We start from the raw sequence: 18,494 nt of genomic DNA on the forward strand, positions 1-18,494 counted from the left end.
CTAACATTTCTAAAGCTATTTAAGATTAAGAAAACATCCTTGAACAGTAAAACTGAATATCAAAACTCAGGAAAATGGATTTGAATGGCTTACCTGGTTTTTAGGATATTCAGAAACTGCAATATTTCTGAAAACTGTATCAATCTGAGAGCTCTCAAAAATCTCAAACCTGTAAGGAGAGAAAAACAATTGTGTTATTTCTGTAGTTGGTTTCCATGCTTATTCTGCCATCTGACATACTGCTGTCAAAGTCAATGAACTACACGCACTTGGGAATTCAAGTCATACAATACTTTGAAAACACTCTTTCATTTTCAGTGGTTTGTGAATTGTCCTGCTTGACTCTCAGTGCAGAAAAGAAGCCAGAGAAATGTCTCTATCCTGGCCTAGAAAAAGTCAGCATCACACAAAATTGAGCCTAATTAGGAGAAAACAGTAATTCCTTGAAATTGTCTTGAAAAGCCTCCTTTAATAAAAGCCTCCTTTAATAAAAGCCTTTAAAAACAAAGAATTCTTCCAGCTTTTCACGTTCACTGTCCAGGTCTAGGATTCTGGCAGCTCATGGCAACACCGTTGTCAAATGCAGCTTATGAGCAAATCTGTTTTCAGTGAAGGTTTTTTGGACTTTTTTTCAGAGACCTGATTAAATGGGCAAATCTAGAGTGGAAATTTCCCAAATTCCAAAATGGATACTGATAGAAAAGTTTAAATTTAACAGAGTCTGGTGCTTGAACTTCAATTCCTTGCTAAAGCACTAGTAGTTGGTACATGAGCATAGAAGAAAAGATCATAAAGGAGTAAAAGGCTTAAATTTCTCTTTAATAGAGAATGCATAATAATGGTCCCAAAAATCCTGCCATGAAGACGTGTTATTTTTGTGATGTAGAGCCAATTTAGGAAATTAAATGGGATACCTGAAAGACAAAGTTGTCATTCAGTCCAAATAGTCACAGTTTTACATTACGTGTGATGATGACTTTTTCCAGTTATTTAGAGTACAGATTTTCATAATTTATTTTTTATAATCCTAGAATTCACTTGTATTGTTGGTGTTTGTATTTCAAAATATCACACTGTATATCTAGCTGCTTTTCCTATTGGAAGAAAGCAATGCTGACAGTAAACTTTACTACAATGGATGAGGAGCAGCATGGCCTTGGATAGAGCCCAAAGCTGGGAGTCAGGAGGTCCTGGGTTCTAATCCCAGCTCAGCCACTTATCTGCTGTGTGACCTTGGGCCAGTCACTTCACTTCTATGGGCCTCAGTTACCTCATCTGTAAAATGGGGATTAAGACTGCGAGCCCCATGTGGGACAGGGACTGTGTCCAACCTCATTTTCATGTATCAACCCCAGCACTTAGAGCAGTGCTTGGCACATAAGTGGTTAACAAATACTATTATTATGATTATTATTATTAATGAAGAAGTAAATCTGAAACAGTGAAACCAATAATAATAATAGTTTGGGCAATTGTTAAGTTCTTTCTATTTTTCAGCACTGTGCTAATAAACCCTGGAGTAGATGCAATACAATCAGATTAAACAAACTGCCTGAACTAATGAAGCTCACAGTCTATGGGAGAGGGAGAACAGGGATTTTATCTTCATTTTACAGATGGGTATGAGGCATCAAGAAAACCATTGACTTGCTCAAGGTTAGTCAGTCAAACACATTCATTGAGCACTTACTGTGTGCAGAGCACTGTACTAAGCACTTGGGAGAGTACAATATAACAATAAACGGACAGTGGTAGTAATAGTATTTATTAAGGGTTTATTTTATGCAGAGCATTATATTAAGCTCTGGGAAAGAGTATACAGATGGGAATTAGACATGGACTCTGTCCCTTGAGGAGCTCAAAAACATATGAATTGGACTGTTCCTCCTTTCTCTGTCCTGCGCAGTTTCCACTAGGTGAGAACTCTCTAAGACTGTCCTTCTGTTTCATTGTCAGTTCTGAAGTTCCCTGGAATAGGTTTTGTCACTAATATTCTTTTAAAGATTTTTTCACTCCAAATGTAAAACTATCCAATTATTGTTATCTAGGGAATCCACTTTGGTTTTGGTGAGGTAACTTTTTGACACATTGTCAGTGAGCAGGCATGCTTTCAAATGGTAACAGGGTTCAAGCAACGAACACCTTGGACTTCCTACTTATGTAGGACTCCAGTCTTCGGTAGGAGGTATATCCCAGTATGAACAGGACATAAGCTTAATATGTTACTTTTCGCTAGCAGTGATGGGTTGCACTGAGACATTCAGATACTTTTGCCCAGTTTCCCAGGGACAAGATTGGTAGGTTGGTGTTGGAGGAGCAAAGCATATGGTCTGGCTTGTAGAAGGAAATCAGCAACTTAAGGTTGGAGGGAGAGAACTGATTGAGTGCTTTAAAGCTGATGGTCAGGAGTTTTTGTTTGATGTCGATGTAGATAGGCACCCTCTGGAGGTTCTTGAGTTTGTTGTGGAAAGGGACCGTGTTTACCAACTTGGTTATATTGTATTCTGGCTTAGTACAATGCTCTGAACTCAGTAAATGCTCAATGAATACAACTGATTGTGTGGGGAATCATGGGCAGCAGAGAGATGGATGGACTGGAGTGGGGAGAAGACAAGAGACAGGGAGGTCAACAAAGAGACTGATGCAATAGTCAAGGCCAGAACTGCTAAATGCTTGGATCAGTGTAGTAGCAGCTTGGATGGAGAGCTTGGATGTAGCAGCTTGGATGTAGTAGCAGCTTGGATGGATAGCAATGTTATGAAGGTAAATAATAATGATGGTCTATGTTAAGCACTATGTGTCAAGCACTGTTCTAAACGCTGTATAGAAACTGACAGAATTTGGTGACAGTGAGCATATGGGTTGAGAGAGAGAGAGATGAATTGAGGATTCATTCATTCATTCATTCAGTTGCATTTATTGAGAGCTTACTGTGTGCAGTGCACTGTACTAAGCACTTGGAAAGTACAATACAACAATAAAGATGATAATGATAAGAGGATAATGCCAGGTTACAGGTTTGTGAGATAGAGAAGGGTATTATTTGCAGAGATAGGAAAGTCAGGGGCAGAACAAAGTTTAGGTGGAAAGATGAGGAGTTCTGTTTAAGACATGTTTACTTTGAGGTGTTAGTGGAATATTCAAGTAGAAATGCCCTGAAAGCAGGAGGAAATATGAGACTGAACAGAAAGAGATCGGTAATGGTTGGAGATGTGGATTTGGGAATCCTCTGTCTAGAAAAAACATTCAAAGCTGTAGGAGCAAATGAATTTTCTAAGGACGTGGCTGTAGATGGATAATAGAAGGGGATTCAGAACTGAGCCCTTAGGGACTCCCACAATTATGAAAATTGTGCTGAAAGAGTGCCACAGATCATACAGGTGTATCCTCTAGCCATGAAGGCCTCTCCTATGAAATTAACTGCCAGTTCTCCACTCAGGTGCAGCATCGTCTGATTCCTTGTTTTCCATGTTCTTAAGAAATTCCCTCATCCCTCCCGGCATTGGGTTTCCCAGTTTCAACTCTCCACAAAACAGCAACTATTTGGGTATCTTGTTGTCATTCATTCTCCTCACATGTCCCACTCAGGCAGCTGTATTAAGGTGAACATAGCTTTGATTCTAGTAGACCTAATTCATTCTAGAACTTCATTGTTGTTTGTGATCAATAGTATTTGTTATTGTGCATGGCCCATAAATGAACTGCTCAAAGAGCCAGATGTGACATCTGTGTGAGGTCTAGAGAGCACAGCTGTAGAGAAGTTTGGACAACATCTGTCAACCTTTAGTTTGACCTGGGGCCTAAAAGCAAGCCATCTCCACATGCTATTCAATAGTCTTCTATAGACTACATTTATCACCTTGATTCAAGTTTCTACTTCCTTGTCTATAACTGTGTCCTTCATTAGTGTGTTGTTTAGATAACATTTATTTATGTATCTATTTATTTATTTTATTTGTACATATTTATTCTATTTATTTTATTTTGTTAATATGTTTTGTTTTGTTCTCTGTCTCCCCCTTCTAGACTTTGAGCCCACTGTTGGGTGGGGACCATCTCTATATGTTGCCAACTTGTACTTCCCAAGCACTTAGTACAGTGCTCTGCACACAGTAAGCGCTCAATCAATATGATTGAATGAATGAATGAATGAATGAATAACATAATTTTGTGAGAGGAATATTTACGTGTGTGTACATATGTACCTACATATACATATATACACATACATTTATACATATATTTTATTAATACAGTGCTAAGTGCTTAATACAGTGCTTTGCACACAGTACACACTCAGTAAATGTGACTGAATAACTGTATTTATATGATATATATATATATAAAACATATAATGTTTATCATATATTTGCATATAACATTTAACAAAGCAGTGTGCCTGGAAGGCACTTCATGCTGCTGCCCGGATCATCTTTGTGCAGAAACACTCTGGGCATGTTACTCCCCTCCTTAAAAATCTCCAGTAGCTGCCTGTCAACCTATGCATCAAGCAAAAACTCCTCACTCTCGGCTTCAAGGCTGTCCATTACTTCACCCCCTCCTACCTCACCTCCCTTCTCTCCTTCTATAGCCCAACCTGCACCCTCTGCTCCTCTGCCGTTAACTTCCTCACTGTACCTCATTCTCACCTGTCCCGCCATCGACCCCCAGCCCACATCCTCCCCCTGGCCTGGAATGCCCTCCCTCCACACATCCCCCAAGCTAGCTCTCTTCCTCCCTTCAAAGCCCTACTGAGAGCTCACCTCCTCCAGGAGGCCTTCCCAAACTGAGCCCCCTTTTTCCTCTTCTCCTCCCCATCCCCCCGCCCTACCTCCTTCCCCTCACCAGAGCACCTGTATATATGTTTGTACAGATTTATTACTCTGTTTATTTTACTTGTACATATTTACTATTCTATTTATTTTATTTTGTTAATGATGTGCATCTAGCTTTACTTCTATTTATTCTGATGACTTGACTCCTGTCCACATGTTTTGTTTTGTTGTCTGTCTCCCCCTTCTAGACTGTGAGCCCATTGTTGGGTAGGGACTGTCCCCATATGTTGCCAACTTGTACTTCCCAAGCTCTTAGTACAGTGCTCTGCACCCAGTAAGCAATCAATAAATATGATTGAATGAATTAATGAATGAATATGGGTTCTAATTCTGGCTCCGCCACATGTCTTGGTCAAGTCTTTTAACTTCTTTGTGCCTCAGTTACCTCATCTGTAAAATCGTGATAAAAACTGTGAGCCCCATGTGGGACAGGGACTGTGTCTGACCTGATTACCTGTATCTGCCCTAGTGTTTAGAACAGCACACAAGCAGTTTACAAATACCAAAATTATTATATATTACATACATGACATATGTTTTTATTTATATATGCGGTTTCCCTGGTGTGAGCTGATGCTTTATCTCAGGCTTTTCTTTAGATACCTCATTGGGCTGTAAAGTCTGACTGATTCAGTGATGTGGTTTACAATCCTTTATATGCCTTCTTGGGTGAAGGCTTTTAGAAGACAGTCATTTGCATACTACAACTCTTGAACGACTGTTTCTAGGATTTAGGATGATGCCTGAAGTCCACTGAGTTGGAAGAGCATCCCAGAGATGAAGAAGCACCATCCAGCCCCCACAGTCAGGTCTTTTGTTACATCCTCCAGAATGGCAGCATAGAAGAAGCTGTGTGGTACTGGGCCATCTATGCATCCCTGTTTCCCTCTACTGACACTGGGGAATGGAACAAACAGGGCATCCTTGGACTCCTCCTGGTCAGCAATGCCACTATGACATAGTTTCTAAATCTTAAACTTTACTGGGGAGCCAAATTAGCTTAGTAAAGTTCAAAGCCCAGATAGACTTATGGCAAAGCCCAGATTCTATGCACTGCAGGACTAGCTTCTTCCCCAACAGTAAAACACTTCATTTATGCCAATTATGTGAAAAAGAGCTACTTGTGAGAGAGAAACTGACTTGAAAAATAGATTTTAAAAAGGCACAAGTGCAACTAGGATACAGAGAAAGTGATGGATATGAGGATCTTAGGAAAGAAACCTCCTTTAAGTGGTGAAATTTAGAATTTTTTATAAAGAATTAATTGTTAGAAAAATAGGATTATATCATTTTCTTAGAAGATAAAATGCAAAGTGGTGGTTCTGGAAGGAGAAAAGGGATAGGGTGCAAGTGTTCATTATAGAGAATTGCTAACATCATCTTATTCAGTGTACCTTGATCTCACCTGTCTCACTGATGCTGCCCCTTTGCCCACATCCCCCTTCTGGCCTGGAACTCACTTCCTATTAATATCCAATAGATCATCTCCCTCCCCATCTTCAAAGCCCTACTAAGAACACACCTCCTCCAAGAGGCCTTCCTTGACTAGGTCCTCAATTCTTGGGTTGGCCACCCCTCTTTGTTGTCCACGTACTTGGATCTGAACCCTGTAAGCACTTGATATTCACTTCATCTCCAGCCCCACAGCACTTATGTATATGAGTTTATATTCTCCCATTCCCCTATCAATAATTTATTTTAGTATCTGCCACTCCCCTAGCATATGAGTTCTTTATGGGGAATTAATCTTTCTACCAACCCTATTGCACTGTATTCTCCCAAGCATTTAGCATAGTGCTCAACCCACAGTAAGCACTCAACAAATACCACTGATTGACTGAATGTGTCATTTGGTGTATGAGATTGCGAGTGCCCAGATGAATTAATGAAAGAACGTAATTTAAGATGGATTAGTAAAAAGAATGTAGGAAGCAGTTCATCTTAGAAGCAATTCTGGAATAGGAAGGGAAAGTAGTAGTTACAGTATTTATTAAGTATTCACTTTTATCAATCAATGGTGAGAATTTACTCTTTGCAAAGAACTGAATGGCTAAATGGAAGATTTTCTTGGCTAGACCATTATCCTGTTAAGCATTTTTATTCCCTCCCGCCCAATTGTTCCCTCCTGGGCCTCTTCCTGAACCACACAAGCCTTTGGAAAATGGAGCTCTTCTCCTAGCCACTACTACTCTCTCATTGATCTGACTATGAAACTTGTATCCTTCCCATAATGCTAAGTTGTCATACTTCCCAAAAGTGCTATTGAATGGCCCTCAATGGTTGAGTGAAAATGCCAAAACAGATTATGGCAATGAAAAAGCTGAATCATAAATTTTAGATTAGAAAGATTGAACAAACTCCAAATTTTTTGATACAAACTGAAAGCTTCCAGTGGGTTTTCAAGCCAGTTATTTCTCACCTCAAGCTGTGGAGGTCAGGCGCAGATTCTATATACCATAAACTATAAACTACTGATGATGCTGATTTCCCCCCCACATCTGAATCTCTTTGAGTAAATCATTTGGTTTAGCAAAGAGCATAGCCTGTCTTTCCCGATCCCCTCAGATTGCTGTTGTTGTTACCCACAGGAAAGGAGAAAATAGTAGTTAGTGTCACTGGTAATAGCAAGCTTTTTCATACAGCTTCTTATCACCCAGCCCTTTCCCAAATCTCATCTCTTCATCCAGGTGCCATAGATACAGAGTTAACCATGAAGCCAATCAATCGATGATATTTATTGAGCCATTAGAGCACACAGATCTCAGTACTAAGTGCTTGGGAGAGTAAAATAAAGTTTGAAGACATGAGCTCTGCCCTCAAGAAGAAAAGCTAGAACTATAATGGCAAAAATTGAAGGTCTTGGTCTGCCCTGCATTGTAAACTCTCAACAGAGTCTGTTGACCATTTTCTCCTCTTAGAGCTTCAGTTTCGCTAACAGGTATTGCTGTTCAGGTCTCATGTTTAACCTCAACTTCTTTTTTTTTTATTGCCTGATACAAAGGAAACAAAATCTCAAATACTTTTAGATTTACTATGAATCTGTTTTGCTTTGAAACCAAAATAACCCTTTAGAATTATATGCTTCAGACTGTAAAAATAATACATCCCTCTTTTCTCATTTCCACAAACCTCTGTGAGTCTGTCACTTGTCTCCTATTTGTAACAATCATCCATCTTTTTGACAGAAGAGTGTGGGGGCAGAAACAGAGAGGGGAGGGGGCGAGAGAAGAGCAAGGTTGGAAGGAGGGAGTAGGGGAGAGAGTAACAGAAGTAAAGCTGCCTGTTCCACAGATTTTTTAGTGTACTCTTCATTGTGTCATTAACATCATAGCTCTGCTGTGTTATGCACTTGCCCTTTACTATAGCTGTTTAGGTATCCAGAAAGTAATACTGCCAGAATAGTCTGTTTTCTAATCTGACTTTTATGTGAGACAGTGGGCATTCAAGAGAACACATTCCTGCAGCCAGGATCCAAGGTGGCAGGAAGGGAGATGATAAAACGTTGGCATTTCAGCCTCCAAGCAGGAGGCTGGGAAAAGAAAGAAAAAAACAGAGGAAGGAGGAAGAGATCAGTTCATAGAGGTTGTAGTGACGGAAGAAGAAACCTAAGAGGAGAACCAATGGGAGAAAGGTAGGAAAAAAAGGAAGCAGAAAATCAAAAGAAAATCAAAAACAGCGAGATTCTGTGATGAAGTTGCCTTAGGGAAAGTATTTAATTTTCCAGGAGGCTGTAAAAGTGTTTGAATAATCCCAGAGGTGGTCCAAAGCTTCCAGATGCCACTTCCACCTTTTTCCAACATTTTAAGGAGCTAAGTCTTGCACAGACATAAGAGGAAGAGGGGAGCTTCGCACAACTCCTGTGACAGAGATAGACCTTGCTCTATGAGGCCTAAAACCATAGGAAGCAGTGTTACAAGAAGAATGGCTTCACATACACAACCTCTCTACCATATAATACCCCTGATTTTTTGTTGCTAAAATATTAATAATAATAGTGGCATTTGTTAAGCACTTACTATGTGCCAGGCACTGTTCTAAGTGCTGGGGTAGATACAAGATTCATTCATTCAAGTGTTCATTCAATCGTATTTATTGAGTGCTTACTGTGTGCAGAGCACTATACTAAACGCTTGGGAAACAGGATAATTAGGTTGGACACAGTCCCTGCCCACAGGAGCCTCACAGTTTTAATCTCCATTTTACAGATTAAGTTACTGAGGCCCAGAGAAGAAAGCAACTTGCCCATGGTTATACAGCAGACAAGTAGTGGAGCTGGGATTATAACTCAGTTGTTCTGACCCCAAGCCCATTCTCTTTCCACTAGGCCATGCTGTGTCTCTAAAAGTATACCAACACACTTCATCTTGTCTGTGGTGTGATTTCTTGTGCTTGTACAGAGCCTATTTCTGATTATAGATAGTTTTTTAAAAATTCTAAATAATCCTCTTAGATTTATTATAACACGAATATCAATTGTATAGATGGAGAAATTAGAACACAGGGAAATAACCTGGCCTACCCAGAACACAAAGTGTCCATATCACTAAACTATCTACCCTTTCCAAATTCACTCTGAAGAATAATTCATTTTAAGGAATCACATTCATTCATTCATTCAATCGTATTTATTGAGTATTTACTGTGTGCAGAGCACTGTACTAAGTGCTTGGGAAGTACAAGTCGGCAACATACAGAGACGGTCCCTACCCAACAACAGGCTCACAGTCCAGAAGACGGGTTCACACTCTGGAACTCGGAAACAAAGGGAACATCGGGCAACCATGAAGAATAGCTTGGCCTAGTGGAAAGAGCACTCTGGCCTGGAATCCAAAGGATGCGAGTTCTAATCCTGCCTCTGCCGGTTGCCTGCTATGTAACCTTGGGCAAGTCATTACACTTCTCTGCGCCTCAGTATCCTTATCTGTAAAATTGGGATTCAATGCCTGTTCTCCATCTTAATTGGACTTTTGAGCCCTTTGTGGGACAGAAATTGTGTCCAACTTAATGTGTTTCTGCTCCAGTGCTAAAAGCAGTGCTTTACACACAGTAAGCGCGTAACAAATACCATAATAATAGTAATAATTATAAGGACTTCCAACATTTGGCAAAGAACATAAGGTGTTTTCACACCAGCTTAAGCTTTAGCTTTTCCAATGCAAATAGTACAGTGCTCTGCACACAGTCAGCACTCAATAAATATGATTGATTAATTGATTGATTTATGATCAATTACAGCTCACTTCACCCAAAAGATTCTTTATTCACCAAAGATTCCTTGACAGTATTGATGTGAGAACAGACGTGAGTGAATTCTATGGAGATTTCAACTGGTGGCTCTAACACACAACCTAAGACCTGTGAAATGCAACTACGGAACCAGGGGTCCCATGTGAGCCCCAAATCACTAGTGTTGGTAGCTCATGCTCTTCCCTTGCTTTTCTTTCAAGATCCCAGTCCCACCTTAATGATAACAGAGGAATTCTAAATGTGGTACTTTGTTGTGTTGTTGTCTTATGCTGTCGAGTTGTGTTCAATCCATAGTGATGCCATGGATACATCTCTCCCTGAATGCCCCACCTCCATCTGCAATTGTCTTGGGTAGTGTATCCATAGAGTTTTCTTGGTAAAAATACAGAAGCAGTTTACCATTGCCTCCTTCTGCTATAGATAAGGAATCCAGATTATAAACAAACCTCGAATGTCGACACAATTAACTGCTGAAATCTATGGATTAGTTCGATGCACTGCCAGTTGGACCCAGTTTCCTCACTGGAACAATGCTAAAAGTCAATTCATTCATTCAATCATATTTATTGAGCACTTACTGTGTGCACAACACTGTACTAAGCACTTGGAAAGTATAGGTTAGCAATAGAGACAATCCCTGCCCACACCCGGCTACAGTACAATCAATCACTGTGTTTTATTAAGTTCATATTATAAGCAAACCAGTATAATAAAGTGCCTGGGGATTTAGTAGACCTGAAACCTGCCCTCAAGGAGCTTACAATCCAGCAGGGTAGAGAGTCATTAAAATAAATTACAAATGGGAGATTGTGTTTTTCCCCTCTCTCAATTGCAAACACTTGCAAACCCACTTTTTGTGACAGAATGCAAGGACTGAGGGCATGGCAGCAAGCTATTGTTTATTAAAACCTATATTTTGTTCTAAATGTCCCAGTTCTAAATGCCTCTATTAAGCTACTGCTTATCTACTGAAGAGTGGCAGATTGATCCCAAAAGTCTTGAACACTTTTGGAACAAGTCTGGAGAGTGACTCTCTCCCTTTCTCTCATTTTTCTTTCTTTTATAAACCAGTTACTATGTGCCAGGCACTGTGCTATGTCTTGTTAGATACAAGATAATCATATCATCATCATCATCAATCGTATTTATTGAGCACTTACTGTGTGCAGAGCACTGTATTAAGTGCTTGGGAAGTACAAATTGGCAACATATAGAGACAGTCCCTGCCCAACAGTGGGCTCACAGTCTAAAAGGGGGAGACAGAGAACAAAACCAAACATACTAACAAAATAAAATAAATAGAATAGATTTATATCAGACACAGCCCTAGTCCCACCTGGGGCTCACAGTCTGAGAAGGAAGGAAAATAAGTATTTATCTCCATTTTGCATGAGGAAACTGAGGACAGAGACATGCATCTAATAGCATGACCTAGCGGAAAAAGTATTGGCCTAGGAGTCAGTCAGTCAATTTTATTTACTGAATGCTGTGTGCAAAGCATTGTACTAAGCACTTGGGAGAATACACTATAACAATAAACAGACACATTTCCTGAGGACCTTGGTTCCAATCCTGACTCTGCCAGCTGCCTGCTGTGTGACCTTGGGCAAGTCACTCAACTCATCTAATATTCAGTTTTCTCATCTGTAAAATGTGGATTCAATATCTGCTTCTCTGCCTATTTATACTGTGAGGGTCAGGGACTGTGTCCAACCTGATTAGCTTATATCTGCCCCTGGCTTATAGCAATGGTTAGCACATAGTAATTGCTTAACAAATGTCATTATTGTTATTATTTTCTCCTTCTGGGTAGAACATGTGTAACAGAAAGCCAATTCAATCTAAAGACAGGGGTTCCTCTTTATCTTGTTTTGGTCACTTTAAAGGGTACATGATATATCAGAGGAATTTTACCTCTGTTTTTATAGAGAGCAATGAAAAGGTAACTATTGTAATTATTAAAGGAAATAAAATAAATCACATCTTGAACTACGGGATTTCCTCTCAAGGATAGCTCTAGGTTGGGGACAGTTACGGGGGATTCAATCAATGGTATTTACTGAGCGCTTACTGTCTGCAGAGCACTATAGTAAGCAGCTGAGTACAATATGACAGAATCAGTCCACCCATTCCCTGCCCACAAGGAGCTTTCTGAAAGAACAAAAAAGTTGGATACAGAGGGACCTTACCCCAGGAAGAGCTGATCCGGTAGAAAGCCATCAACGAGTGCCGAAAGCTCCGTTGCTCCTCTTTCTCAGGCACCTGGCAGCCTCCTTTCATCCAGTATCCATTTGGGAATAAATCCCCAAGGGATGTTTTGTGCCAAGTTGGTTTGCACGTCTGGGTTTGTGGGAACCCGGGTGGAGAGTGGTACACTAAAATCTTGCTTGGAATCATGGCTAGAGCCAGGATGATGAGAGATGATGGAAGTGTTTCAGGCTGTCTGCAGGTTTATTCCTTGCCCGTCCCAGGAACACAGAAGAGCAAAGCCTTGCCCTAACAAGCGCACATCCTTTCTGATGCTAAGTGCTTCACTGGAGCATCTGTTCAAATAGGTCTTCTCCCAGACCTTGGAGAGAGGTGGGCGGTCTCTCCATTTGCTTTCCTCTGAGAGGAATTAATGTATTGCTGATGTCACAGTGGAGGGAGAGCAATAACAGAATGCATTCTCCCTCCCATTGAAAAAAATCTTTAACACCCACAAAGCTGAAAGAACATGGGAACTTGAGAGAAACAGGCAGGCAACACAGCTGCTGCCCTGATCCACGATGTCCTGCAGCTTACAAACAACCTTCCATCTGGTTATTACCATATAAGCTCCTTTTGGACAGAGCTGGTTGGGGGAGGGACAAATTAGTTCCCTCTAAATTGGAGGTGATAGCCCCTCCAGCGTTTGATATACCTCTCCCCACCCAGAAGGAGGCCAGAGGATTAGAGAAAGATTTCTGTATACGTGCTATTTGAACCAGAGCTGTGCTTAACTTTGTTGCTGTTTGCAAGCCATTTGGATAAAATTTAGGGCAGTTGGGAAAAAGAATTAGAATTTGTTATCATCGCCCTCCCCAGCAACTCCTGTCTGCCTCTGCTAATCCCTGGATTATTAACAACTCTAAGATTTAATTTTGAATAACTTTAGCTATAGACAGTCCTGAGATCAAAGCCATGGGTACTGAATAAGCTCTGAGAAGAGGATTCTTCTCAGCCAATGGAAGTTGTACACTCCAAGGCTTTTAAGATAAAGATCTTAAACATATGATGTCACTACCTAATTTCACTGGTCCAGTACTGCAGGAGGATGTGCTTTCTGGCAGAACACAGTCAAGGTCAGAGTTTTGTGGCATAAATGGGCTGAGCATCTCTCTAGCTCAAGCCTGACTGGGTTCAAAAGGCAGTGAGATGCTATGGTCCAGCCCACCCAAATTCCACAGTTTTCAAGATCTTCCTGTCTGGGACAAATGCTTACAGGGCCTGATTCTTTTATATTTTTAATCAATCTTGGGAGAGTACAATGCAACAGAGTTGGTAGACACATTCCCTGACCCCAGCAGGCTCACAGTCTAGAGGATGGAAAGAGCAGCATGGCCTATACCATAGTTATTATCATTATTATTAGTGGATAAAGCACGGGCCTGGGATTCAGAAGGACCTAGGTTCTAATCCCAGATCCACCACTTGTCTGCTGTGTGACCTTGGGCAAATCATACAACATCTCTGGGCCTCAGTTACCTCATCTGTAAAATGGATATTGAGAGGGTGAGCCCCAGGTGGGCAGGGACTGTGTTCACCCTGATGATCTTGTATGTACCCCAGCACATAGAACAGTGCTTGATGATGAGGATAATAATAATAATGGCATTTATTAAGCACTTACTATATGCAAAGCACTGTTCTAAGCACTGGGGAGGTTACAAGGTGATCAGGTTGTCCCACGTGGGGCTCACAGTTTTAATCCCCATTTTACAGATGAGGTAACTGAGGCACAGAGAAGTTAAGTGACTTACCTGAAGTCACACATCTGACAAGTGGCAGAGCCAGGATTTGAACCCATGACCTCTGACTCCAAAGCCCATGCTCTGTCCACTGAGCCATGCTGTTTGATGTTTAGAAAGTGCTTAACAAATACCATCACTATTATTAAGCCTTGTTTGTGTCAAGTCCCAGAAACACCAACTTGGATTCCAGGCATCTGAATGTGCAACAAATCCAAGGAGTTAACAAGGCATGTTGCCATTATCCCTCAGTCACCTCTAGTGCCCTGGGCTTTTGCTTGCTATACTCACACTTACAGCAAGCCTAATCCCATGAGCCTGCTTCTGTCATCAGTTTTATATCCTTTCCTAGTGAGTCTGGCTTCCTTGTTAATAATCATCGTTTCCCTTGGTATCAGTTTGAAGTATTCCAAACTTTAAAAACAGAAGAAACTAAATAGAGAAGTTGGGAACAAAAGAACAAGAACTCAGCAGAAAAAGGAATGAAATTTCTTGAAATAGATTGCAAGTTCCTTGAGGTGAGGGAGAGATCAGGGTATGTGTGCTTTGCTTCTGTTGAACTCTCCCAGGGAAGAGCTGCTCAACAAACACCATGGATTAAGTGACTGATTCCTGAAAAATGATCAGTGTGGTTTGTGTGTTATAAATATTGATTGGGTGATGAGTGTTCTGCCTCAGAAGAGGCAACGGCAGCTTTAACAAAGTATTAGAAGATTCCATGTCAGCGGGGTGGAAATAATTTCTTTCAGGATTCATGGTCATTTAAGCCTCTGCTTTATCAAGTTTGACTTGGAAGTAGAATGGCCTTGTCCTTCCTAATCCAGCCATCCCCATTCTGGGGGGTTTCCTGGATCCTTCCCAGGGGATGAGATTCTGGACATGTGGAGTCTCCACCTCACTCTTCTCCCCCACCACTTCCTACCCTTCCCACACCATGTCTTTCCCCAACACTCTACTTCAGAGGAAAGTGGGGAAGGAGAGGCAGAGGGCAACACATGGCTAAGAAGACTGTAGCAGTAATAATAATAATGGTATTTGTTAAGTGCTTACTATGTGTGAAGCACTGTTCTAAGCGCTGGGGGGGATACAAGGTAATCAGGTCGTCCCACGTGAGGCTCATAGTTTTAATCCTCATTTTACATATGAGGTAACTGAGGCACAGAGAAATTAAGTGGCTTGCCCAAGGTCACACAGCTGACAAGTGGCAGAGCTGGGATTCGAACCCATAACCTTTGATTCCCAAGCCCATGCTCTTTCCACTGAGCCATGCTGCTTCTTAGTCCTGCTGGGATTCAAATCCAGGCTCTCCTGTTTTCTAGACATGCACTTTAACCAACTAAGCGGTAGTGGGTTCATAGCGATGGAGGGAGAAATGGAGCACATTTGGAGTGAAGCGAAGACAAGGATGCAGGAGCAAGGTGGGGATATAGGGTATAGAAATCCACGGACTACCTGGGAGTGGAGAAAAGGAGGGCACGCACTGTCACATCTTGGGTGGGGATGGTTTGACATAGTTTGACTGGATGGAGTCGAAGACATAATTACAGAGGATCCAAAGACAACCCCAAAATCAATCCCCTAATGGATTGATGGATGAGCCTTGGTCCAGGGACTTCCAGATAAGGAACCTGTGCTGTGGAATTGATTGCAGTACTGGTAGTTTGGGCAGCACCACTAACAATCTCTCATCACTGCTAGTCATGACCAGCAACAAATGAATAGGTAGGTAGGGGTGCCACACATTTTAAGGTGACATACATTTTTTTTTTTTTGTTTACATATAGGACCCATTCGTGGCTGAACAGACCACAGCATTGTTCCAATGCCCTGTTCTCCTCCTATTTCTCTGGGTGCCCTTCTCAGTCCCTTTCGCAAGATCCTCGGTTGCCTCTCCCCCTCTTAATGTGGAAGTCTTGGTAAAATTACATCTCCTCCCAGAGGCATCCCTCAAATACGCCCTCTTTTTTTATAATGGCATTTATTAAGCACTTACTATGTGCAATGCACTGTGCTAAGCGCTGGGGAGGTTACAAGGAAATCAGGTTGTCCCACGGGGTCTCACAATCTTAATGCCCATTTTACAGATGAAGTAACTGAGGCACAGAGAAGTTAAGTGACTTGCCCAAAGTCACATAGCTGACAATTGGCTGGGCCGGGATTTGAACCTGTGACCTCTGAGTACAAAGCCCTGGCTCTTTCCATTGAGCCACACTGCTTCTCATTTCCCTATTCCCACTCCCTTCTGTGTTACCTGTGTTCTTGGATCTGTACCCTTTAACAACTTTGATATTCATCCCACTCTCAGCCCCACAGCACTTACATATGAATCCATAATTTATTTTATTGTCTGTCTCCTCCTCTAGATAATAATCTCCTTGTCGGCTAGGAAAGTGTTTACTGACTTTGTTGTACTACACTTTCCCAAGTGCCTAGTATAGGGCTCTGTACTTGTAAGCTTTCAATAAACACCACTGCTTGATTAATTGACTGTGAAAGAGCGATGATAGCTGCTGCTTGTACTGTTCAAGTTAGGTATTTTTTTTTAAGATTCTTTCTGGGCCTGCCCTCCTTGTTGTCTATCCTAGGAGGTTGTGGTCAAAAACCTTCACCATCAATGGTGGAACACTAGCAGGCAGAACCAGGACTAGAATACAGATCTCCTGATTCCCAGAGCAGTGGCCTTTCCACTGGACCAACAATCAATCAACCAATTAATGGTATTTATTGGGCATTTGCTGGGTGGAGAGCACTGTACTAAACACTTTTTAAAATGGTATTTGTTAAGTGCTTACTGTGTATTAGGTGCTTGGGTAGATGTGAGCAAGTCAGGTTGGACACAGTCCATGTCCCACATAGGCTCACAATTTTAATCACCATTTTACAGATGAAGTAACTGAGGCACAGGGAATAATAATAATAATAATGATGATGATGGCATTTATTAAGCGCTTACTATGTGCAAAGCACTGTTATAAGCGCTGGAGAGGTTACAAGGTGATCAGGTTGTCTCACGGGGGGCTCACAGTCTTAAGCCCCATTTTACAGATGAGGTTACTGAGGCCCAGAGATGTGAAGTGACTTGCCCAAAGTCACACAGCTGACAAGTATACATAGATGTATATATGTTTGTACATATTTATTACTCTATTTATTTATTTTACTTGTACATGTCTATTCTATTTATTTTATTTTGTTAGTATGTTTGTTTTGTTCTCTGTCTCCCACTTTTAGACTGTGAGCCCACTTTTGGGTAGGGACTGTCTCTATGTGTTGCCAACTTGTACTTCCCAACCACTTAGTACAGTGCTCTGCACACAGTAAGCGCTCAATAAATACGATTGATTATGATTAAGTAGCGGAGCCGGGATTTGAACCCATGACCTCTGACTCCAAAGCCTGTGCTCTTTCCACTGAGCCACGCTGGGAAGTTAAGTGACTTGTCCAAAGTCACAAAGCTGACAAGTGGAGGAGTGAGGATTAGAACCCAGATCCTCTGACTCCCAAGCCCTTGCTCTTTTAAGTGCTTCCCAAGTGCTTGGGAAAGTGTAACACATTACAGTTAGTAAATGCAGTCTTTCCCCACAGGGAAATTGCAGACTACAGGGATGTACCAATAGCAGCGTAACTGTCCCGTAATTTATCAGAGGCAACCCCCTAGTTTATTTTTCCTCATACACCAGTCTCTATCACCATGATATATTGCTATGGTTTTGAATTTTTTTAATGATATTTGTTAAGTGCTTACTATGTACCAGGCTCTGTTCTAAACACTGGAGCACAATAATGATAATAATAATAACAATGGCATTTATTAAGCACTTACTATGTGCAAAGCAATGTTCTAAGCACTGGGGAAGTTGCAAGGTGATCAGGTTGTCCCATGGGGGGCTCCCAGTCTTCATCCCCATTTTACAGATGAGGTAACTGAGGCCCAGGGAAGTGAAGTGACTTGCCCAAAGTCACACAGCTGACAATTGGCGGAGCCAGGATTTGAATCCATGAACTCTGACTCCAAAGCCCGTGCTCTTTCCACTGAGTCATGCTGCTTCTCCATGGCTCAGTAGAGATTACACTAGCAATCTCTACTCACAAGCAGTAATTTCTATAGCATTTTCCTCACGTGTCAAAAGCTAAATCTGCCTTAGCTCACAGTCCCTTTGGCCAGATCTACTCTGTAACCCAGTAAGCATTCAATAAATACCACTGACTGAGTGATTGATCTATCTTTGCCCTTCCACATTAAAACCATTTATCTTCTCTATGTATAACATTTGAATTCACCATCCTAGTGGCTCACTTTAATTCCCTAGCAATCCTGCATTTGCGACATCAGGTCTGCTTCCTGACCTGGTGAACTGTGGGCAAATCAAATAATACTACTAGTAATTGTGATATTTATTAAACACTTACTATGAGTCAAGCA

The 18,494-nt window shown here is 41.3% G+C and overlaps 1 protein-coding gene across 15 annotated transcripts in view; it reads right to left on the bottom strand.

Moving 5' to 3' along the window:
- KCNMA1 (potassium calcium-activated channel subfamily M alpha 1) overlaps positions 1-18,494 on the bottom strand; it is a 950,458-nt gene that overhangs the window by 309,781 nt on the left and 622,183 nt on the right. For all 15 annotated transcript variants that reach the window (XM_038743623.1, XM_038743619.1, XM_038743612.1 and 12 more), the window contains exon 6: positions 94-169. In XM_038743623.1, coding sequence (XP_038599551.1) covers positions 94-169 — 76 coding nt within the window. The remainder of the gene's footprint in view (positions 1-93; positions 170-18,494) is intronic.

The sequence above is a fragment of the Tachyglossus aculeatus genome, chromosome 3, assembly GCF_015852505.1.
Source record: "Tachyglossus aculeatus isolate mTacAcu1 chromosome 3, mTacAcu1.pri, whole genome shotgun sequence".
NCBI lineage: Eukaryota > Metazoa > Chordata > Mammalia > Monotremata > Tachyglossidae > Tachyglossus > Tachyglossus aculeatus.